At 47.8% G+C, this 24,480-nt stretch overlaps 1 protein-coding gene across 4 annotated transcripts in view; it reads left to right on the top strand.

Annotated features, from left to right (window-relative positions):
- Positions 1-11,023: 11,023 nt before the first annotated feature.
- The window catches only part of PITRM1 (pitrilysin metallopeptidase 1), a 43,526-nt gene continuing 30,069 nt past the window's right edge, over positions 11,024-24,480 (top strand). For 2 of the 4 annotated variants that reach the window (XM_027073311.2, XM_053225196.1), the window contains exons 1-7: positions 11,024-11,178; positions 13,679-13,778; positions 16,257-16,363; positions 16,700-16,851; positions 17,361-17,475; positions 17,550-17,646; positions 18,815-18,975. In XM_027073311.2, coding sequence (XP_026929112.1) covers positions 11,126-11,178; positions 13,679-13,778; positions 16,257-16,363; positions 16,700-16,851; positions 17,361-17,475; positions 17,550-17,646; positions 18,815-18,975 — 785 coding nt within the window. In that variant the 5' untranslated portion in view covers positions 11,024-11,125. The remainder of the gene's footprint in view (positions 11,179-13,678; positions 13,779-16,256; positions 16,364-16,699; positions 16,852-17,360; positions 17,476-17,549; positions 17,647-18,814; positions 18,976-24,480) is intronic. The other 2 variants (XM_027073312.2, XM_053225197.1) reach the window with 1 other exon arrangement.

Here is a 24,480-nt window from a genome sequence, read left to right as displayed (position 1 = left end):
CTCCTGGGCGTGTAGATGCCGTCCCCTTCCCATGTCCTGAGGTGCTCTCTCGTCTGTGGGAGTCTGTGTCCCAATCTCCTCCTCTTAAAAAGGCACCAGTCAGATTGGATTAGAGTCCACCCCAGTGACCTCATTTCACCTCAGTCACCTCCACGGAAACCCCATCTCCAAATATAGTCACATTCCGAAGTCCTGGGGGTCCTGGGGGTTCAGCATATGAGGCTGGCTGGCAGCTCATAACACCATCTTATAACCAGAGACAAAAGATAGTCCCAGTGGAAAGATAAAATCAGTAAGAACATAAACGCCTGTCGTGTGAACCATGACGACCCAGCATACCCGTCGTCTGCCATCCGAGCTTTGCCAACGACCACAAATGTATATCCCAACCTTTGATTTCTCTAGACATATATCAGACAGCAACACAAAGTCAGTAAGGGGTCTGTGAGTCAGAGGGTCCAGCACACCGGACATCTGCCTCCAGCTCGTCTGAAAGGCCAAACGTCTGTAGCCATGCCACCTGCCACCTGGGGCTGGGGCATGATGGAAGAGGAGACTGAGTACTCACTTGTGATGTGCAGAAGTCCCCCAGGGGCCCACGCCTGGTTTCTGGCTTGCTTCTCTCATCCAGTTCCTGATTCTTAGTTCTCTCCCTGCTTGCATTTGGACTTAATATTTGAGTTGAGACCTTCCCACCTTTGTGTTTTCAAACTCAGGTCCCCTAAAGACGCGTTCGTTAGAAATGGGGTCATCCTGCAAGGCCAGATCCTACCCTTCGTGATCCACCTCTGGCACAAATGTATTTGGCTCTTGACCCAAAAGATCTTCACGGGTTCCCCAAGAAGGGTATGTCGGCAAGGAAATGACCCCTTCGTTGTCAATATTATCAATAAAGGAGTGATTAATTACAATGATGGGGAGGTTGAGAGATGTGTTGAAATGAACCTACTTTAACGATGATATGTTTTCGGAGTTAAAAAAAGAACCAATTCGGAAGTAACAAAAACACCTTTTCCCCCATGAGCTTTATGTTGTATAAATATGCTCTCGCCTCTGGCTTGTTTCCACTAAAAAGACATTTCGCTAATGAATATTTATTCCACTGCCACGGATAATAATGCACAAAAATGCTAAATAAATGCTGTCGGGGGCATTCTTTCCCCTCCCCCCTCCTCTGATATGTGCCTATTTGTTCTTTCTCTAACTGACAGGTATTTGTCTCAAAGCTCCAAAAAGTGATGTCTGGAAATTCAATTATAATATTCATTTCCTTCTATTTCTGGCATGTCAAAACTCTCCCTTCAAACAAATAAGCTAGACTATTGTAGAATGTTCCGCTGAAAATACCAACAATTTGCAACAAAACTTGAGACTTGTGCTGTGAAATCATGATTCTGACCAGTAAGTGAAACTCAAAAAAGAGCTCAGGGGAAAAGCCCTGGGCGGGGGGGGGGGGGGAAAGCCCTGGGGGGTACTGAATGGGGAGCCATTGACGTCCTCTCTTTAGGATAGAAACCTGACAATTATATTCTAATACAGCAACAACAGATAGAACGATAGAACACAAACATCAGTATTTTAAAGATTCTTCTAGTATTTCTAGTATTTAGTCAATACATCAATTTATTTTAACCTTGTGGGAGGTAACGTAATGGTCTCCAGGTGTGTCCACATCCTAATCCCGGGAATCTGTCAACACCAGGATCCATGGCCAAGAGGATTTAAGGTATCGGATGGAATTAAGGTTGCCAACAAATGATCTGAAAATAAAGAGACTACCTTGGATTATCTGGATGGGCCCATCAGTAATCACAAGGGGCCTTAAATAGGGAAGCAGAAGGCAGAAGCATCAAATACAGAGAAATGGCGTTGGGAGAAAGACCGGACCAGCCATCGCTGGCGTAGAAGATGGAGGAAAGGGCCACGGGCCAAGGAATGTGGGTGGCCTCTCCAAACTGGAAAAGGCAAGGAAACATATTCTCCCCGGAGCTTCCAGAGGAAGTGCCCCTTTGGGCTTCTTGATTTTAGCCCTGCGAGACCCGTGCCACTTGTGGCCTCCAGAACTGGAAGAGAATTAACTCGCGTTGTTTTAAGCCAGAAAATGTGTGGTCATTTGTTACAGCATCCATAGGAAATAAAGATGAACATGTTACACTGTGATTAACTCACCCTTTGGGGAAAGTCCAATGTGTCCCCTTCTCGAGGAGGGCTTCTCTGAGCCATCATTTGCTGATAGAATCTTCACCTTGGCGGTCCCAGAGGCCACTGCACCGGATGACACAGTAATTTTCCATTTATTTTTCTGTAACCTGTGCTAGACCAAGGGTTCCGTAAAAGTGGGGACTGTCTTTAATCTCTGCTTGAAGAGCTAGTTTCTAAACCTTTATCCAAAATTTAGCAGTAGCTAAGTAAGTAGCCTGTCCTAGGAGGTCAATAAATATCCAACCAAAATGATGATGGACCCATTGCACTCCTACCTGGAAACCAGTTACAAACATAAAGTGTTAAAAGTTTTATGAAATGACTTGTCATATGAAAGCTGTAACCCATGACCACAGAGCAGATGAAAGGTCAAACACAGAGCCTGGACCTGAATAGCTCTGTGTTGTAACCACCTGACAGCTGTGGGTTCGTAACACCAGGGACAAGTCTTTCACCTGGAAACAGTAGCATTTGAGTTGCAGTTAAAACATCAGAAATATACAAAGTGATTAGAATGTGAGTAACGGCCAGCCTTGGAAAAGAAACATTTGAAGGAAATAATCATGGCTTTGGAACTTCCCAGGGTTTCATTTGCCCTCTTCGTTTTATCGTTTCTACCTGGTGAAATCGTGCCATACTTAACACCTCTTTTCCTTTTCAGTAGTTTCTTCCCGCCCACCGCTCAACAGAGGTCATTCGGTCTCGGTGTGAATTTAGGGGAATGAGCATTTGCACTTCAAGCATCTTGCCCGATTTGGAACTCGAGTCTGTCTCCTACTAAAGTGTTTCCGGCACCGGTAAATTACATGCTAAGGACGAGATGGGGTGTGGGTATCTTTTCTGCCTGGGTTCCACCTCTAAGACCTTGGGGGGTCCAGTCTAATGACTCATTCTGTAGTCATTTTATTTATTTATTTATTTATTTATTTATTTATTTATTTATACATTTTTTTTCTTTATTGAGAGACAGAGACAGGGCATGAGCAGGGGAGGGGCAGAGAGAGAGGGCATCACAGATTCCGAAGCAGGCTCCAGGCTCCAAGGTGTCAGCACAGAGCCCCACACGGGGCTCAAACTCCCAAACTGTGACATCATGACCTCAGTGGAAGTCGGAGGCTTCACCGACTGAGCCCCCCAGGCGCCCTACAGTCATTTTCATCTTGAGGATTTGTTACAGGAAGCAGAAACAAAACTCAAATCGTGTGTATTAAAAGCATAGGTGAGAAAAGTAAAACTTCAAAGCCCTTTGAAGAGACACAATATCACTATTGCCTTGGGGTAGGTACAGAGTGACTTTAACCAGAAGTTCGGTTTTTCCCAGATAAACTACAAGACTTATTGAATCTGTTCTCCACTGACCTACTTCTAGGTGTCTATTCCCGGCTTTCGTTACAGTCCTTTAGCCTCCCTGCCCTTCTCTGTGCTAATATTAACACACTGTCTTATTTGCTACAGCTTTTTATAGACTTAGTACGTCTAAAAGTCCTTGCTGGTAAGATTTGTCTCAATAGCTGCTAAAATAATTTCCCCACATTGTCCCTCTTCAAAATTGCTATGCAGGGTGCCTGGGTGGCTCAGTGGGTTAAGCGCTTGACTTCAGCACAGGTCATGAGCTCATGGTTCATGGGTTTGAGCCCCGCGTCGGGCCCTGTGCTGACAGCTAGGAGCCTGGAGCCTGCTTCAGATTCTGTGTCTCCCTCTCTCTCTGCCTCTCCCCTGCTTGTGATGTCTCTCTCTCTCTCTCTGAAAATAAATAAACACTAAAAAGAGAATTTTAATTGCTTTTCCTGTTCTTGAATCTTTTCTCTTTCATCTGTATTTTAGGATCATTTTGTGCTCCTGATCTGTTGGGATTTTTATTGGAATTGCGTTGCATTTTTTTTTTTTTTGCAAAGAAATGTTATCTTTATCACACGGTGTTTCCTGTCTATGAACATAGACTGTCTTGCCATTTATTAATTCTTCATAAATTTCTTTTATTCAAGTGTTATGTTAAGCATAATCAAATCACAACTAAAATCTCCTTTTGACTTGTTCCCCTCAAATGGGAGTATATTTTTCTCACTCAGTGAGAGCTTCACCCCCATCTAGCTTTTTTTTTTCTTACTAATTTGTGGTATATATGTGAAAGGTAACGTATATCACTGTTTTTAGTATCTGTGCAGTATTTAATTATATGGATGTGTTATATTTTATTTAAGAAAACTTTTCTTGGTAGACTTTTTTCAATATTTGCTAAAGTTAAAAATGCTGCAGAGAACATCTTTACTTATACATCGTGCTCTTGTGAGGATACAGATGTAGGATAATTTTCATTAAGTGAAATTTCTGCTGAAAGTACATTCGCTTAAAATGTGTATAAATAGTGCCAAAGTGCTTTCCGAAAGGTAAATATATATATATAGAGAGAGAGAGTACCACATAGTACCCAGAGCATAAAAGTACCAGATCTTGGGACACCTGGGTGGCTCAGTTGGTTGGGCGTCCGACTTCAGCTCAGGTCATGATCTCGCGGTTTGTGAGTTCAAGCCCCGCATCGGGCTCTGTGCTGACAGCTCAGAGCCTGGAGGCTGCTTTGGATTCTGTCTCCCTGTCTCTCTGCCCCTCCCCTGTTCACAGACTGTCTCTCAATAATAAATAAATGTTTAAAAATTTTTTAATAAACTAAATAAATAAATTAAAAAGTACCAGATCCCCAGAACTTCACAAGCCTCCCTTAGGTTTTATCAACTTGTTTTACCTGATAGATAAAATAATATCCCGTTTTATATCAATGTACCTTTTCTTTAATTATGATCAATCCTGGACTTTTTTTCACATCTATATACATAAATGTGTAAAATCTCTAAAAATTATTAAGATTCTTAAAGGCACTAGCCAAGGGGCGCCTGGGTGGCTCAGTCGGTTAAGCGTCCGACTTCAGCTCAGGTCATGATCTCACAGTCTGTGAGTTCGAGCCCCGCATCGGGCTCTGTGCTGACAGCTCAGAGCCTGGAGCCTGCCTAGGATTCTGTGTCTCCCCCTCTCTCTGCCCCTCCCCTGCTCATGCTCTGTCTCTCTCTGCCTCAAAAGTAAAAATAAAAATATTTAAAAAGAATGTTGTATAAAGGCACTAGCCAAGAGGAAATCTCAACAACATCTGAGGTTTTCTGAGACAATGGTTCAAAACACCTGAAATCAAACTCCATTCAAGGGGACAGCTTATCTCCCTCAAAGGTGGATATCGGACAGCATACCTAGGAGCAGAAATGAAACTAAAATCTGCCAAATTCATCTGAATTTCTTCCTTCGCTTCATTTTAAACACGCAGAAAAAAATGAAGCTGAAGGCTGGAGTCCATGCCGTACCAACGTCACAACAACCTGAAGTAACAAAACCTTGGAAACGTAGGGTTGAGAGGAAATGAGCAGAAAATCGCAGCCCAGTTGTACAAGTTCAGCAGGAAGATGAAAAAGGCTTTATTCAAAGTCATTGTGGCAAAGCTCAGGCTGGCAGATAGATGACACTCAATAACAACCTGCTGAATGGCACAAATGAGTCCTGGCACAGAGGGCTCGCTGGTTTTTGGACAGGGCTTTTCGCCTTACTCTGTGCTGTTAGCATTGTTTGCTGACATTGTATACATTTCTATAATTTTAAAGTTGGAGGCGCTGAGCTGATCTCTTATCGCGCGTTTCCAAACCCCGCCACTTGTGGTTTATGACAGACTCAGCAATAAAGGATTTCCAAAAAGCAAGCCTTCTGTCGAGGACATGCCATCCTGGAAGACAACATATGCAGCCAAAGTACTTTGTGTCCTTCTTCGGGGGGTGAAGGAACCTTGACTTCTCTGTCTTAGCTTGCTGGGGCTGACATCCCGAGGTCCCGTAAACTGGATGGCCCAGAACAGCAGAAATGTCTTGTCTCATAGCTCTGGAAGCCAGAAGTCTGAGGTCGAGGTATCGGCAGATAGGCTTGTGCGGAGGCCGTGTCCGGGAATCAGTTCTCTCCTGGCCTCTGGGGCGCCCAGCCATCGTCGGTGCTCTTTGGTCTGTAGAAGTATGACCTTGATCTTTGCCGTCCCCTCCACATGGCCTCCTCCTGTGTGTCAGGGTCTCCAGGTTTCCCCTTTTTATAAGGACACTGGTCACATTGGATCAGGGCCCTACCTAACGACTTCATTCTAATTTGATTACCTCTGCGAAGACCCTCTTTTCTTTCTTGTTTTAATCTTTTTTATGTTTATTTATTTTTGAGAGACAGAGAGAGAGAGAGCATGAGCATGAGGAGGGGCAGAGAGAGAGGGAGACACAGAATCCGAAGCAGGCTCCAGAGCCCGACGCGGGGCTCGAACCCACGGACAGTGAGATCATGACCTGAGCCGAAGTGGGATGCTCAGCTGACTGAGCCCCCCAGGCGCCCCAAGACCCTATTTTCAAACGAGGTCACAACATCTTTCTGGGGAGATACAGTCCAATCTGTCACACTCACACATTCCCTTGATTGCCTTTCTGCATCCCAGACACCACCTATTCTGATCATTGCTCCTCTGATTAAAACAGTGAATTTCATTGGGGCTTTGGAGGTGGTTTCGAAATATAGGATACTGCATAGACAATTATTTATTTTTAATTTCTACATTGTAGTGATTTTGAACATATATGGAGATTACATGTGACTTAAAATTATATCGGGCACTGTTCAAAATAATTATCTATAAATTCTTAGTGTGTGTGTGGGTTGTATCCTGTGGGAATATCCCAGTAAGTGACAATTACTGGATGGATGTGGCATACCCATTCTTCAGAGAGGTCATAATACTGTAACTTCCCAGTGCTCATTTTCCTGAACACTCACAGCGGGGCTAATAACACCCCACTGTCCCCGCAGGGTCACAGAGGTGCTGTGGTGGCCCAGTAACCTTTCTCACCCAGCTTCTCCATGCAGTAAAGGGACATGCACAGAGTTGCTTCTAAGCATCACCTGTTTGCTCTGGTTCAGCTGGTTTCTCCTCCGGTTAAAGAGGTACTGGGTTACTTGCAGAATCCACTGCACCGTGAAGAGCTTTGGGGAGACTTTTGGTGGCTGTTCAATGCAACGTTACCCTCCCCATCATTGCCAGAGCATTTATGTATTCAAACAGATGGCACCTGTCTACTCAGGAGCCTTTCTTCAGAGCCCAGAAGCAGGGGCAGGGAGATTTGAGTCCATTTGCACGAGTGGGCCGGGGGAAGGAATGAAGGAGGAAAAGAGCAGAGAAGACCAGGGCCCTGTCAATCGATGCAGGAAAAGCATCTGACAAAATCCAGCATCCTCTCTTAATAAACACCCTCAAGAAAGTCGGGATAGAAGGAACATACTTAAACATCATCAAAGCCATTTGTGAAAAGCCCACAGCTAACGTCATCCTCAATGGAGAAAAATTGAGAGCTTTCCCCCTGAGATCAGGAACACAACAGGATGTCCACTCTCACCACTGTCATTTAACATACTGTTGGAAGTGCTAGCATCAGTAATCAGACAACAAAAGGAAATCAAAGGCATCAAAATTGGCAAAGAGGAAGTCAAGCTTTCATTTTTTGCAGATGACATGATACTCTACATGGAAAACCCGACAGACTCCACCAAAAGTCTGCTAGAACTGATACATGAATTAGCAAAGTCGCAGGACAGAAAATCAATGTACAGAAATCAGTTGCATTCTCATACACTAACAATGAAGCAACAGAAAGACAAATAAAGAAACTGATCCCATTCACAATGGCACCAAGAAGCATAAAATACCTAGGAATAAACCTAACCAAAGATGTAAAAGATCTGTATGCTGAAAACTATAGAAAGCTTATGAAGGTAATTGAAGAAGATATAATGAAACGGAAAAACATTCCGTGCTCATGGGTTGGAAGAATAAATATTATTAAAATGTCAGTACTACTCAAAGCTATCTACACATTCAATGCAATCCCCAATCAAAATTGCACCAGCATTCTTCTCGAAGGTAGAACAAGCAATCCTAAAGTTTGTATGGAACCACAAAAGACCCTGACTAGCCAAACTAATATTGAAGAAAAAGACCAAGGCAGGAGGCATCACAATCCCAGACTTTAGCCTCTACTACAAAGCTGTCATCATTAAGACAACATGGTTTTGGCACAAAAACAGACAGACCAGTGGAATAGAGATTCCAGAATTGGATCCACAAATGTATGGCCAACTAATCTTTGACAAAGCAGGAAAGAACATCCAATGGAAAAAAGACAGTCTCTTTAACAAATGGTGCTGGGAGAACTGGACAGCAACATGCAGAAGGTTGAAACTAGACCACTTACACCATTCACAAAGATAAACTCAAAATGGATGAAGGACCTGAATGTGAAACATGAAACCATCAAAATCCTAGAGGAGAAAGCAGGAAAATAAAAGAAACTTCTCTGACCTCAGCTGCAGCAATTTCTTACTTGACATGTCTCCAAAGGCAAGGGAATTAAAAGCAAAAACGTACAACTGGGACCTCATCAAGATAAAAAGCTTCTGCATTGCAAAGGAAACAATCAACAAAACTAAAAGGCAACTGATGGAATGGGAAAAGATATTTGCAAATGACATATCGGACAAAGGGCTAGTATCCAAAATCTGTACAGAACTCACCAAACCCCACACCCGAGAAACAAATAATCCAGTGAAGAAATGGGCAGAAGAACAAATAGACACTTTTCCAAAGAAGACATCCAAATGGCCAACAGACACATGAAAAGATGCTCAACATCGCTCCTCATCAGGGAAATACAAATCAAAACCACACTGAGATACCACCTCACGCCGGTAAGAGTGGCTAAAATGAACAAATCGGGAGACTAGAGATGCTGGCAAGGATGTGGAGAAATGGGAACCCTCTTGCACTGTTGGTGGGAATGCAAACTGGTGCAGCCACTCTGGAAAACAGTGTGGAGGTGCCTCAAAAAATTAAAAATAGACCTACCCTATGACCGAGCAATAGCACTTCTAGGAATTTACCCAAGGGATACAGGAGTGCTGATGCACAGGGCCACTTGTACCCCAATGTTTATAGCAGCACTCTCAACAATAGCCAAATTATGGAAAGAGCCTAAATGTCCATTAACTGACGAATAGATAAAGATGTGGTTTACATATACAATGGAATACTACTTGGCAATGAGAAACAATGAAATCCTGCCATTTGTAACAATGTGGATGGAACTGGAGGGCGTTATGCTAAGCGAAATCAGTGAGGCAGAGAAGGACAGATACCATATGTTTTCACTCATATGTGGATCCTGAGAAACTTAACAGAAGACCAGGGGGGAGGGGAAGGGGGGGGAAGTTACAGAGAGGGAGGAAGGCAAACCATAAGAGACTCTTGAATACTGAGAACAAACAGGGTGGATGGGGGGGGTGGGTGATGGGCATGGAGGAGGACACCTGTGGGGATGAGCATTGGGTGTTGTATGGAAACCAATTTGACAATAAATTTCATATTAAAAACAAAACAAAACGAGAAGACCAGGGCCCTGAGGATCTACGGAAGGAGGCGGGGCCTCTCCCCACTCCTGCAGGGCCCAGATGTGGTTCATCCCAAAGGTCTTCCACCTCCACAGCCACAGTGCGCAGATCCGCATGATCTGCACTCCTGTTCAAGGGCCCGTGGGTACTTTGGACCCTTAGAAGTGTAGAGTCTTGGGGCGTCTGGGTGGCTCAGTCAGGTGAGGGTCAGACTCTTGATTCCAGCTCAGGTCGTGATCCCACCAGAGTTGTGGGATCGAGTCCCGTGTGAGGCTCAGCGCTGACAGCATGGAGCCTGCTGGGGATTTTCTTTGTCTCCCTCTCCCCCGCTTTCTCTATCTCTTTCTAAAATAATTAAAAATAAAATAAAATAAATAAGTGTGGAGTGCTCCCAGACACGAAATGCAGGTAGGGAAAGCGGTGAGTCTAAGCACCCTTGCAGGCGCTTTGTTGGGGGGGGGGGGGTGGGAAGGGTGGTCCTGGGGTTCCCTGGGGACATCCTGTACCAGACCAGTCTTGAGGACGATGATGTCATGGTACCCCGGCCCTGGAAATCTTCTTGCGCAGGCCTCGGGCCCTTTCCACAAAGCCAGGTAGCAAGTGGGTTAAGGCGCTGGAGGCCCTACTCTCACTTAACTGCTCCAGTTAGACCTGTGAGCGCCCACAGCGCAGGCGCACAACCTTCTCCAGGAGACGACGCCCACACGGAGGCTGAGGAACACGCCTCTCACCCGGCCAGCGTGAGTCCGCCCCTCCCCTGCAAGGCCCGCCCCTCGACTTTGCAGTGTACGCCCCTCCCGGCCCAGCCCCAGCCCCAGCTCCAGCCCCAGCCCCTCCTGTGCAAGGCCCGCCCCTCAACAGTACAGTCCCCTCCCCTTCGTAGCGCAGTCCCCTCCTGTTCCACGCAGGCTCCGCCCCTCGACACCATTGTCCCCGCTCGTCCCCCTCAAGCCCCGCCCCTCCCCGGCATAGTCCCCTCCTCTCCCGGCCCAGCCCCCGCCCCCCCGGAACAGTTCCCCGCTCCTCCCCGGCCCAGCCCCCGCCCCTCCCCGGCACAGTCCCCGCCCCCTACCCTGCACGCTCCTCCTCAAGTCCCGGACTCCGCGCCCAGCTGCCGCCCTCCCTCCCGCCGGACTCCACCCCTCTCCCGCCCAGGACTCCTCACGCGGGCCCCGCCCCTGCCGCGCTCCGACGCTCCGAAGCCCGCGACGTTCCGCCCCCTACCGCCTTGGCCCACTCCGTGCCCACCGCCCTCGAGTCCCGCCCCGCCGCATCAGGAGCCCGCCCTTTTCCTCGGCAGCCTATTGGAGAGAACGTCGCCGTGCTCGTTGACCAATGGCAGTCGCGGCGGGTGCGTCTCGCCCCCGCGCCCTGCGTCGGGATAAATCAAGCTGCGTCCGGCCCCGTGTGCTAGTCACAAGCCATGTGGCGCGGCGGCGTGCGGACGCGCTGTTTGCTGGAGCGGCTGAGGGGCGGGTGAGAGCAGGCGGGTGGGAGAGAGGGAGGAAGGGGCGGTCCCGACAGCGGGGAGACTCCGGGAGGCTCTGTGGTGTCGTCCGGGCCCTGAAGGGCCGCACCACCGTTCCCTGCTCTGGGAGCCCGGGCCCCGACCGAGACCCTTCCCCTTGGGGAGCCTTGACCCCAGGGCCCATCGTCAGGGAGCCCGACCCGAAACCCTTCGTCCGGGAAGCCCGGACCCGGAAACCCTTCACCTGGGGAGCCCGGAGCCCGACCCTGAGGCCCATCGCCCGGGGAGCCGGGAGCCCGGGAGACCTTTCTCCCGGGGAACCCGGAGACCGACCCTGAGACCCCTCTCTCGGGGAGCCCGGACCCGGAGCCCTTTCTCCCGGGGAGCCCGGAGCCCTACTCTGAGGCCCATAGCCCCGGGATCCCGAAGCCCGACCCAAGAGTCTTGCAGAGCCTGGATGAGGGACCGCAGAGACGTCCTTCCATCGCTTCCCCCTAGCAAAGGAAAGAGGTTCCTGTCCGGTTGCCAGGGTTGGGAACTGCAGCCTGAAGTCTGGGCAAAGCGGGTCCTGGCCCAAGGAGGCCTTACCCCTGGGACCTTAGGCGATCCCAGAGTGGGTGGCCCTGTGTGCGGTTGTCGGGGCTTTTGAAGTGAAAATGGGCATTGATGTGGATTTTAATAGGCGTGATTAAAGTAATTGTTGGCTTGCGGTTCTCATTAACCTGGCTGCCCCCGTGTCACCAGTTGTTGTGGGCAGGGAGTCCTCGAGACACCTGAGGCTTCCACACGGAGTTCTTATTTAAGCTGCGGTGTTCTTTTTTTTTTTTTTTTTTTTAATTTTTTTTAACGTTTATTTGCTATTGAGAGACACAGAGTGTGAGCTGGGGAGGGTCAGAGAGAGGGGGAGACGCGGAATCCGAAGCAGGCTCCAGGCTCCAAGCTGTCAGCACAGAGCCCAACGGGGGACTCGAACCCACGGACAGCGAGATCATGACCTGAGCCGAAGTCACATGCTTAATTAACCGCTTGAGTCACCCGGGTGCCCCTGAGCTGCGGTGTTCTTAATACAGCTGTAGCTTCCAGAAATGGACTCGGTTTACGGAGAAAAGATCCACTCCAACCTTGAGCGATGGTGGTGCGCCAGGAGTGTGTAGATAAGATCCCTGCTAATTCGCAGAAGCTTGTGTGGCGGGCGGTGCGGTTGAGCAGTCGGGCGGCGAAGAAGCATGGGGGTGTCCTCGTGCCTCGTGTGACTATGGCGGCAGGGGCCTTCCATGAGTCGCCGGTGACCAGAGAGTACGGGCGGGAGAGCCCGAGGTGCTGGGCTGCTTCTGCGTGCTCGGCGCCAGCATTTGCTCCCTGTGGTTGTGCTCTTGATGGTAAAGAACACCTGCAAATCCTCTTCTGTGATTGCGGAATCGGCCGAGTCAGGAAGGTGACGGCTCATCTTGGTGACGTTGCCTGATGGCGACCGGCTCGGCGTTGTTGTTGTTTTGCTCCTCGGTGCGTGTCTCAAAGGAAATACTTGTGTCAGACAATGCTAACGTAGAAAACTCTGTAAAGCAAGCATCTGGTGTGGTCGTGTCAGCGTTACGCAGATCACCTCCAAACGACTGACTCTCCCACCCTCTTAGATGCGATTGCTCTCTGGTCTGTTCCTGCTCCTCTTGATCCGTCTACGTGTGTATGTGCATATACAGAATTCAGTTCCAGTCATACAGTAGCTACATGGCAGCCGCTGTTTTATTTCACCCACCCCCACCCCCTCCCCTCTGGCCACCGTCAGTTCTTGGTTTTTTTTTCCCAAGTGCGTTGTTTTAAAGATTATTTATTTATTTTGAGACAGAGAGCAGGGGAGGGGCGGAGAGAGGGAGAGGGAGAGTCCCGAGCAGGCTGTGCGCAGTCCGCGAAGAGCCTGACCATCCCACCAACGTGAGACCATGACCTGAGCGCACATCAAGTCAGACGCTCAACCGATGGAACCGCCCAGGCGCCCCAGTGATTCTCATTTAAATGGTGCCAAATGTTATTCCAGGATTGTTACCGTTTGCACACCTAATTGCAGTGTAGGAGTTCCCCGTGAAGCGAGACTTCTTGCTTTTTACCAGTTCAGTAGATGTGTAATAGGAGTTTGAGGCCACATCGTGTACCTACATGGGAAATGTCGTGTCATGTGAGAATTGTTTTTGGTGCACGTGAGGGAAATTGGTATCGTAATCATGTTACAGTTACTTACGAGCGTTGACGTATAAAAGGCTTGCAACATGCATTTATTAGCTTGATACAGTGAAGCTTCAGCTGAGTTGAGATAAAGGTCTTAAAATTGAAAGAACTTTACTAAAAACTGCAGAAATTCGTTTTCTGAAATGTTTGCAAAATGTAAGTCCTGCTTTTTCTTTGAAATGTCTTTGTCACGTACAAATGCCCTCATGATGTTGCAGAATTACGTTAGCCACACAGCGTCCTGCAGAAGCGTCTAACCTCGATTGCTTTCCTTCCTCGGGGCAGTGCCAGCCTGGGAGCCCGGAGGAGGAGGGGCACCACAGCCTGTGAGCGCGCCTTGCAGCACGAGGTGGGGGAGCGGATCCACGGCTTCACCGTCAGCCAGGTGCGCGGGGCCGCCTTGCTGCGCCACCCACACACCCTTGGGGTCTCTGTCCCAGGCCCTGGCTCGCCCGATTCACAGTGGGCTCGACGAGTGGGGTTTGCCAGCGAAGGGATTTCCCGATGCTTCGATAAGTGCAGTTCCCCGGCCCTTCCCTGATCCCAGCCCCTCCAACCCAATGCCTCTTTAGGTTTTAGAAAGTGAGTCCAGCCCATTGATGTTTCTGCACCCAGACACCTGACTGTTCTCTGCGCCGAGTGAAGACGGCCCACGTCTGCCCCACATGTACGTGGGGCTGCACGTTCCTAGCACCAGTTTGTTCCGCACTTCCGCACAAACTTTGGTTTCGAGCCATTGGGGTTTCAGAATTATAGAAGATGGATTGTGGTCCTGCATTTATTTAATTTTGTGTTCACATTGGTTTTTTTTTTTTTCTTTTACGCAGTGATGGAAAACTATGTATTTCACATCATTGACTGGCCATCGGCCTCATGCCGTGGGTAGCACTTAGCGCAGGGAAGGGCGGGCAGCTCACAGCCCAGGGGGACACAGGTGCAGCTGTGATACAAGGAGAACTGGACGGGCATCCTGGTGCGAGTGCGGAGAGCAAAAGGACGGGGGCGGGAGGGGGGCAGGTTCCGGGAGAAGGGAGCGGTGCGTAAGGACAGCTGCCTCCCTGTAGGCTGGACACACGGGGGGGGACACAGTTCCCCGCAGGGCTTGGGAATGGGCAGTGGTGCAGCTTGGGTGAGGGGCTCCTGACGCGGGCGCGGGAGGGCCTTCGTGCGGTCCCTAGGGCCGTGCAGAGGCGTTTGCACTCGAAGTAGTTACTGTTCTTGAGGACCTCATTCAGAGTTCTTTCCTCTATTTTTCAAGTTTTATAGAGATTTATGATAAAATACGATCCTTGTTTGAGAAGCAGTCACCATGAAAGCTGTTAGGGGGCAGACAGTTCACATAGCGACTGATTGTAAACACATTGATCATCTCTTACGAAGTAAGATATAAATAATTTAATGGTTGTAAACTCAGCAGGTATCACAGGCCTCTTTAAGCAATGTCATTTGCGTGGGCGGTCCCCAGAACACACTCAGGACACCCGGGTTCTAATGTCTGCCCTGCTGGCAGCTTGCTGTAAGCACAGACAGCCCCTGGAAAGTGGGGGTGATAAACAGTGTGGTTGTCATAGTGATGCTCTATTGTGATGGGGGGGGGGGGGGAGAGGCCCCCGGCACGGTGGGGACAATACAGCCGTTTCTGAAGTGCCTTTGTGCAGGCTTTCGTAGATAGGAGACTACCATCTTGGGGGTGAGGAAGCATTTGTTTTTTTCCCTTAAAATTTTTAAATGTTTTATTATTTATTTGAGAGAGAGAGAAAGAGAGAGACAGTGTGAGCAGGGGAGGGGTAGAGAGAGAGGGAGACAGAATCCGAAGCAGGCTCTGAGCTGTCGGCACACAGCCCGCGGGGCTCGAACTCATGGACTGCAAGATCGTGACTTGAGCCGAAGTCAAAGTCGGATGCTTAACTGACTGAGATACCCAGGAGCTCCAAAATATGCGCAAGTTTAAAAAGGAAGAGCCTGTTTTTAGCCTACCAGGGGAGGAGGCAGGCATTTGGTCTGGTCTTACAGAACTGCAGATGCTTGGAGGGAAAACTATCTAGAAGTATTTTATGTAAGAACTTATTCTTTTGTTATTATTAAAAAAATGGTTATCCATTTTGAGAGAGAGAGAGAGAGAGAGAGAGAGAATCCCAAAGAGGCTCCATGCTGTCAGTGCAGAGCCCGACATGGGGCTTGATCTCATGAACCTGTGAGATCATGACCCGAGCCAAAATCAAGAGTCAGTTGCTTAACCAACTGAGCCACCCACCTGGGTGTCCCAGGATGCGTTTGTTTTTATCGGAGGTGATTTGTACCCTCCTGGACCCTCCCGCTAGGAGCAGGTAACTGGTCCTTAGAACTCTGTGAACCAGACACAGCAAAGTTCCGTCCCAGGCTGTGGGCGCTCCAGCACTGAGCTCCCAGCAGGGCCATTCTGCGCTTTCCCGAGCTGGTGTGTATAAAAGGAAGCCACACAGTGGGCATTGCCAGTGGGAGTAGGACTCGTCCAGGGCGGCCTGGTGTGATGGATGGAGTTGGACTACCGCTCTATGACCACGGCTCTGTGCCTCAATGTTTTCGTCTGTAGATGGGGCTGAGGATCCCTCTCTCATAGGATGACCCGTAAACTCTTGGGAAAATGTCTCGCAAACAGTAAGCGTTCAGAAAGAAGAGATGCATAGCATCGTCAGCCCTTGGCTTGTTCATAAGGTTTAGGGTCTGAAGGAGGTGGTTTCTGATGTGCCCCCAGCCCCACCATGCCAGCCTCCTGGTGCTGCCTGATTAAAGGCAGTCAGGCCAGGCCCTGCAGTGCAGTGAACGTAACTGCCCTGAGCGCTTTTCCATCTGAGTCTAGCTGTTTGCGTCTTTATTCATTCAGGTAACGGACATCCCTGAACTGTCCCTGACCGCGGTGAAGCTTAGCCATGACTGCACAGGAGCCAAATACTTGCACTTGGCCCGAGAAGACACAAACAACTTGTTCAGGTGTGTGGTGCATCTTGGGAGCACGTTCTCGAGTGTCTCCACCGAGAACGTCAGCCGTCCGTTACGTGGTTAAAGGTCCCGGTTCACGAATGTTTTAGTTTTGTTGGCTGCATCCTGAAAACATGAGGAGAAGGTAAGTGGATTTGTGTCTAAAGCCACAGCTGGTGCAAGTTTGCAGCCCGAATTAGCGATTTCATACTCAGTGGTCGAGACTGTTTTCGCGAAGGGTTACGATGTTACGGTGACCCGATCTGGTAGCCGCGGGTGTCACAGGTTTGAAAAGTGCGCCGTACCACCCGCCTGACCTTCCCGCCTGCCATCTGGTCTTTGCCGCAGCGTGCAGTTCCGCACCACCCCCCTGGACAGCACCGGCGTCCCGCACGTCCTGGAGCACACGGTCCTGTGCGGCTCTCAGAAGTACCCGTGCAGAGACCCCTTCTTCAAGATGCTGAATAGGTCCCTGTCCACTTTCATGAACGCCTTCACAGGTCAGCTGGCGTCTGGGACCGGGGCCGCGCTGGGCCTGGCTGCCGCACCCACCGGGATCCTCGCTGGGGAGGGGGGAGCCGGCAGCTGTGGACCAGCACGGATTTGCCATTCTCTAGTCTGCTGGAAGTTTAGTCTTCCAGGAAAGCCGCATGGGGGTGGGTTTAGACAAACTGGAGTCTTAGGGGAGGGGCAGCTGAGATGTTTCTGGGAAATTTGCTACAAAATTTGACATCTGTAGCGTCACGTTAATGCCCTGGTGGCGGGGCTTGGAAACCGGGCAGCCGATAGACTGATGGTGTGCACGGAAGTGCGGTGAGGGCTGCGGCGAACGCGCATGGCATCAGCTGTCTGTAGATGAGGTCGTCTTTCTAGGCGCGTGAGGTGTGGCCTCTGCGCCCTGGGCAGTGAGGGGTCCCTGTTGGCGGGGGGCGGGGGGGTAGGGGGAGGCTGCAAGTGGCCAATGCCCCGGGAATCTGGCGAGTTTTAAAATCTTTTCATTTATACCCAGCTAGCGATTATACTCTGTACCCGTTCTCCACACAAAATCCCAAGGACTTCCAGAATCTCCTGTCTGTGTACTTGGATGCAACCTTTTTTCCCTGCTTGCGGGAACTAGATTTCTGGTGAGTGAGGACAGATGGATTTGGACTTCAGTGTTAGAGTCCCTGTCACTGTGTAATCATTGATTGTTATTTAGGCAGGAAGGATGGCGACTGGAACATGAGAATCCGAGGGACCCCCAGACACCCCTGACCTTCAAGGGAGTCGTCTTTAATGAGATGAAGGGAGCATTTGTGAGTTTTTCCCTTTTGTAAAATTGTGTAGAAATGATATTCCCGTGTAAAATACCGGAACATAAAAAGGTCTGGGGGAGAGTCGACATTCTCTCAGGTCATGTAATGTGCTTACGGCACGGGCCCTGTTGGACTAGCCAGGGGACTGGGCAGTGAGCACCGGCCGTAAGACGAGATGGCCAAGCTCCCGATTTTCTAGGACCCGGTGTTCCAGACCAGCAGCTCCCCCACTGCGGTCTCGGGCCCTGGCATCTGGTCTGCGGGAGTCTGGGAGATAAAAGTGCGCGCGGCAGTGCTAGGACATGGCCATTTTTGCTCGTTCTTGCCCAAGTGCAGTTCCCGAGCCTGTGTTACGTGTTGTGTGATAGCATTTATCGGATCCGGAAGCAGATAGGAAAATCCAGCGGTCTCCTGTTAAGCCAGACATTAAGAAGATTTATTTGCAGAATGTGCAGAAACAGTGCTATTCTTCTCAGTGATATTTCTGCTTTGTTAAAAAATGTTTGCTAACGTGTAGTGATGGGTTAAGATCATGAGTGAACAGGTAACTTTCTTAAAAGGTCTCAGCTTTAATTTGTAACAGAAAAGCTATGTGTACACACACTCCTATGTAATCAGGAAACCCACCTCATGGAAAGCTCTTTGGGGGCCTCCCTGAGTTTTAGGATATGAGGCTCTGGAGACCAGGTGGTGTGAGAGCCTCTCTCCATGCCCCGTCCTCACAGCCCCTCGCGCTTTGGAGTTCTGCCCTGACGCGGGCTGCTTTCCTGCCCCGTGCTGCTTCCTTAGCCATTAATACTTGGTTCGGGCCCTGTGCCTTCCAGCACCTTCTGGAAATTCAAGTTAGAGTGACAGCCTTTGCTCCGGAAGCCCACGGACCCCCCCCCTGCAGCTCGCGGCAGGGACTCTTGCGCACCGTTGTGCACTGCTGTGGGCCATGCACACTGCATAGTTTTCTTTTCTGAGACACGTCATCCCTGGGTCCTGTGCAGAAACCCTGGGTGGAGTCTGTTAGACAGTGTCTGCACCCACGGCCTTGTTTACATCGTCACAGTTTGAATCACAAGGTGTTACAGGTGTATCGCCCAGAGGGTTAGTAATTTGCTGTGTTGTAATGTAACAGTGTGTGTTGTTTTACACTTCTGTGTATAATTTTTTTCGTTTGAAGACAGATAACGAGAGGATATTCTCGCAGCACCTTCAGAACCGACTCCTGCCTGACCACACGTACTCGGTCATCTCCGGGGGCCATCCGTTGTGCATCCCGGACCTCACGTGGGAGCAGCTTAAACAGTTCCACGCCACCCATTATCACCCTAGTAATGCTAGGTAACGTTTCAGTTTTAAAGCTGAGTAAATGGTGGGTTCATTCAGAGTTGTTTGCATGCAGCGAGTGACACGGCTTCTCCCACGTGTGGCCAAGAACTGTTTGCTCAAGAACTCTGCAAGGTTGGATGATTCTTAATGGATTGCCCCTCTCGCGTACGTGGATGCTCATCCTGAAAGTCTGCGGCAAGAACTTTTTATTGTTATCTTTTTTTAAAGTTTTGTGTTTTTTTAATTCTTGGGAAAGAGAGCGTGAAAGCAGGGGAGGGGCAGACAGAGAGGGAGACTCCCAAGCAGGCTCCGTGCTGTCAGTGCAGACCCCGACGCCCGGCTCAGTCCCACCACCCGTGAGATCGTGGCCTGAGCTGAAATCGGACGCTTTAACCGGCTGAGCCACCCAGGGGTTCTGGTGGTTTACTTTTAATAGTTAAATCTGTGTCCCTGGAGCACAAGGATGTGCCCTGCTGAAGTTCCAAATCCACACTCGCTGATGCTTGCCTGAAAGCACCGAGTACTTCCTTCCGGATTTTCAGGTGGTCCCCGGAATGGTCGTCTGGCCCAGACGAGCCGCGGTTTTGTACAGCTGGTTTTCTCCGTGTAGACACATCTGGCGGGTTGGTGTTGTGGGATCCTGTGAATATTCTGTTCCTTGTCTGTGCTTTTATTCACTTATGGACTGACCCATGTTTATTGCCTGGAGCACTTCCTTTCATAGAGTTGGCAGAGTTTTCCGAAGAATTCTCTAATTTCTTTTACGTTTAGCGGCTGGATCTCGTGAGGAGGCACTTCCCTCCTCAGTAGGGGCCGCCGGGTCACCCTGAAGTACAGTCTGAGGGCAAGGGCGGGTGCCTGCTGCTTCCTCGGCTGTTCTAGGGGGAGATGGTGACGTAGCTCCTCCAGGGATGACAGAAGAGGCTTTGTTTTTATAAATGTTGGCCTGTTTTATTGTAATACCACGATGACCTCATAGAAATATTTTTGTGTATGTGTATAGTTGAGATTATATAATCAAATGAGATCTGTTGTCTTTTTTTTTTTTCCCCTTATGCTCAAATTGTTTCAACTGTGGCCCGAGGAAAGTCATTTAATTGCCTTCTCTTTCTTACGGCTTCTTTGGTCTTCAGTACTAGCTTCTGTCCCCCTGCCCTGATCCAGGCGTGGCCTGCTCCAGATCTGTGGTCAGTTCTTCGTGTAAGGAGCCCTGCGGCTGCATGGAGGCAGCCATGGTCTTTAGGGCCCGGGGTCTCCATGGACGCCAAGGATGCTGCTGCTTACTGGTTGTCACTCTGGAAACCAGGAGTGGAGAGTTCCAAAGGATCTTTCAGATATTAGTTCTCAAAATCCAATTTATTTATCTCATTGGGATATAGCTGACAGATGGCATTGCGTTAGGTTCAGGTGTGCAGCAAGGCGGTTTGGGTCACGCGGGTCACACGCAGTCCACTGTGGTGACCTGTGGTCGCCATGCTGTCCTTTATATCCCGGGGACTCACTCGCCTTACAACTGCAACTTTGGACCCCTTTGACCCGTTTCGCTCACCCCCTCCTTCTGGCAGCCACCACTCTGATTTCCTATCCGTGAATCTTCGCTCGGAGAACAATGTACTAAAAAAAAACAAACCAGATCAACTCTGTCTTTGTGCCCTTTGCCCCCTGGATGAATGTGCTGTCTTAAAAACTTGTAATCTGGAATTTGTAGGCTCGGTCTAAACTTTGTGAATTTCTTCAGTTGTCAGCGTGACGGAGGACTGCGTTCCTGTAGCTAAGGCCGTGAAACGTTTTAGCGTGCAAGTTACTTCGTTGTTGGAACACCTTTATATAGTATGTTTAAAATAAACTTTTGGCAGGTTTTCATTTAACTACATCTTTCTGCAGGATTTATGTTGTGTTTGAGCCACCTATCTTCTAACAAGATCAAAAGCCTGTATTTGGTCTTTGTAGTTATAAAGCAAGTGAAAAAAATGTGTTTTTATAACAGACTTCATCTCAGTATGGGACACATTCGTCATTAGCTGCTCTCGGTGCATAACTTCCATTTTTACATTTCATTTTAGTTCTACTCTGGTCAGCGTCTCATGTTGTGGGAGTTTCAGGTGGACGGTATTGTGATTCAGCAGTTGCACACATCAGTCGGTGCCCACCGGGGCTCCTGTCACCCCTTTCACGCCCAGCCACCTCCCCTCTGGCGACCGTCTGTTCCTTTTCTGCCCTTAAGACTTGTTCTGGTTTGGGGGTGCCTGGGGGGCTCAGTCGGTTAAGTGCGGGACTCTTGATTTTGGCTCAGGTCGCGGTCTTGTGGTTTGTGCATTCGAGCCCCACGTTGGGCTCTTTGCTGACTGTGTGAGGTCTGTTTGGGATTCTCTCTCTTTCTCTCTCTCTGCCCCTTCCCTGCTCACATGCAAGCGAGCTCACCCTTTCCCTCTCCCTCTCTCAAAAGAAACTTAAAACTAAAAAAAATTAAATAAAGACTGTTGTTTTGGTTTGTCTCCTTTTTGTTCCCCCCTTTGTTCATTTGTTTTCTTTCTTAAGTTGTACAAATGAATGAAATCACGTGGTGTTTGTCTTTCTCTGACTGGGGTATTTTCCTTCGCATTACCTTCTCTAGCTCCATTCGTGTCGTTGCAAATGGCGAAATGTCATTCTTTCTTATCATTCCGTTCTGTGTATGTGTGTGTATTAATATGCACACTGCGTTTTCCTTATCCATCTGTCGGTGGACACTTTGGGACTTCCATAAATAATTATGCTGCAATAAACACAGCGGTACCTACCTATATCCCTTTGAATCTGTTTTTGTATTTGGGGGGAAATACTCAATAGTGTGATTACTGGATAATATATGGGGTTCTTTTGTGGTTCAATACAAATTTTAGGATTATTGTAGTTCTCTGAAAAATATTGGTGTTTGATAGGGATTGCATTAAAGCTGTAATGGCTTTGAGTGGTGTGGACATCTTAACAGTGTTCTTCCAATCCCTGAGCGTGGGCTGTCTTTCCACTTGTTTGTGTCGCCTTCAGTTTGTTTCATCAGTTTTTTATATTGTCTTTGGAGTACATATCTTCCACTCCTTGGTTAAGTTTTTTCCTAGGTATTTTATTATTTTTGGTGCAATTGTAAATGGGATTTTCTTAAACAAAATTTCTTTTTCTGCTATTTCGTTATTAGTGTGTAGAAACGCAACAGACTTCTGTATGTTGATTTTGTATCCTGTAATTTTGCTGAATTCACGTACCAGTTCTAGCAGCTTTTGGTGGGGTCTTTAGGGTCTTGTATTGCATAATGTGTCATCTGCAAACGCTGAAAGTTTTGGTTCTTCCTTAGCAGTTTGGACGCCTTTTATCCCTTTTGCTTGTCTGAGTGCTGTGGCTTGGACTCCCAGTGCCATGTTGAATAAATGTGTGGTGACCAGGGTGGACATTCTCATCCTGACTTTGGGGAAAAAGCTCAGTCAGTATGACGTTAGCTGGTGGTTTTTCATATATGGCCTCTGTTATGTTGAGGGGTTTCCCTGAAACCTGTTCTGTCGAGGGTTTTTATCATTAATGGATGTTGTTCTTTGTCGGATGATCTTATGGTTTTTAATCCTTTTTTTTTTTTTTTTTAAGTTTATTTTGAAAGTGAGAGAGAGTGAGCACATGCGTGAGTGGGGGAGGGGCTGAGAGGGAGAATCCCAAGCAGGCTCCACACTTGCAACGTGGAGCCGGCTGCGGGGCTTGACCTCATGAACCATGAGATCATGACCTGAGCTGAAACCAAGAGTCAGACGTTTAACTGACTGAGCCACCCAGGTGCCCCTTTTATCGTTTCTCTTACTGATGTGTGATGTAGCACAGTGATTGATTTGTGAATATTGAACCATCTTTGCATCCTGAGAATAAATCCCACTTGATCACGGGGAAGAATTTTTTAAATACATTGTTAGATTTGGATTGCTAATACTTTGTTAAGCTTTTTTGTGTCTGTGTACATCAGAGATAATGGCTGTAGTTCTCTTTTTTTGTGTGTGATTTTTTTTTTTCTGGTTTTGGTATCGGGTAATGCTGGCCTCATAGAATGAATTTGGAAGTTTTCCTTCTTCATCTATTTTTGGGAAAAGTTTGAGAAGAATATTTATTAACCCTGCTTTAAACGTTTGGTAGGATTCGCTTACGATGCCATCTGGTCTCAGACTTTTGTTTATTGGGGGTTTTCAGTTACTGACTCAGTTTCTTTCCTGGTTATTGGTGTATTCAAATTTTCTGTTCCGTTTTTGGTAGTTTATATGTTTCCAGGAATTTATCCATTTTTTCTAGGTTGTCCAATTTGTTGGCATATAGTTTTTCATAATGTTCTCTTATAGTCCTTTGTGTTTCTGTGGTGCTGGTTGTTACTTCTGTCTCGTTTCTGATTTTGTTTGAGTCCTCCCTTTTTTGATGAGTCCATCTAAAGGTTTATCAGTTTTGTTGATCTTTTGAAAGAACCAGCCCTTGGTTCCATTGATGTATTCTATTTTTTTAGTTTTGTGTATCATTTATTTCTGCTCTAATCTATTATTTCCTTTAATCTGCTGGTTTGGCGTTTTCTTTGTTATTTTTCTAGCTCCTTCAGGTGTAAGGTTAGGTTGTCTGTTTGAGGTTTTTCTTGCTTCTTGAGGTAGGCCTGTATTGGTACAGACTTCCCTCTTAGAACTGCTTTTGGTTTATACCAACCAAAGGATTGGACCATTGTGTTTTCATTTTCATTTGTTTCCATGTCTTTTTTGATATCCTCTTTGATTTCTTGGTTGACTCATTCATTTTTTAGTAGCACATTATTTAGCATCCATATATTTGTGCTCTTTCTGGTTTTTTTCTTGTGATTGATTTCTAGTTTTATAGTGTTATGGTCAGAAAAGATGTATGACTTCAGTCTTTTTGAGTTTGTTGAGACTTGTTTTGTGCTGTAATATGTGATCTATACTGGAGAATATTCCATGTGCATTTGAAAATAATGTGTATCCTGCTGTTTTAGGATGGAATGTTCTGAATATATGTTCTATCCATCTGGTCCAGCATATCATCCAAAACCACAGTTTCCTTTTGATTTTCTGTTTAGATGATTTGTCCATTGATGTAAGTGGGGTGTTAAAGTTCCCTACTATTACTGTGTTACTATTGATTACTTCCATTATGTTTGTTATTAGCTGCTTTATGTATTGGGTGCTTCTGTGTTGAGTGCATTAATATTATAGTTGTTATATCTTCTTTAAAAAAATTTTTTTTTAACATTTATTTTAGAAAGACTGCAAGTGGGGGAGGGACAGAGAGAGAGGGAGACACAGAATTGGAAGCAGGCTTTAGGCTCTGAGCTATCAGCACAGAGCCCGATGTGGGGCTCGAACCCATGAACCGTAAGTTCATGATCTGAACCAAAGTCAGACACTTAACTGACTGAGCCACCCAGGTGCCCCTATAATTGTTCTGTCTTCTTGTTGGGTTGTTCCCTTTATGATTATATAGTGCCCTTCTTTGTTTCTTGTTACAGACTTT

Source organism: Acinonyx jubatus, chromosome B4 (assembly GCF_027475565.1).
Source record: "Acinonyx jubatus isolate Ajub_Pintada_27869175 chromosome B4, VMU_Ajub_asm_v1.0, whole genome shotgun sequence".
In the NCBI taxonomy this organism is placed as follows: domain Eukaryota; kingdom Metazoa; phylum Chordata; class Mammalia; order Carnivora; family Felidae; genus Acinonyx; species Acinonyx jubatus.
The sequence above is the reverse complement of the archived record's forward strand: the minus strand, read 5'-3'. Positions and strand labels throughout refer to the sequence as shown.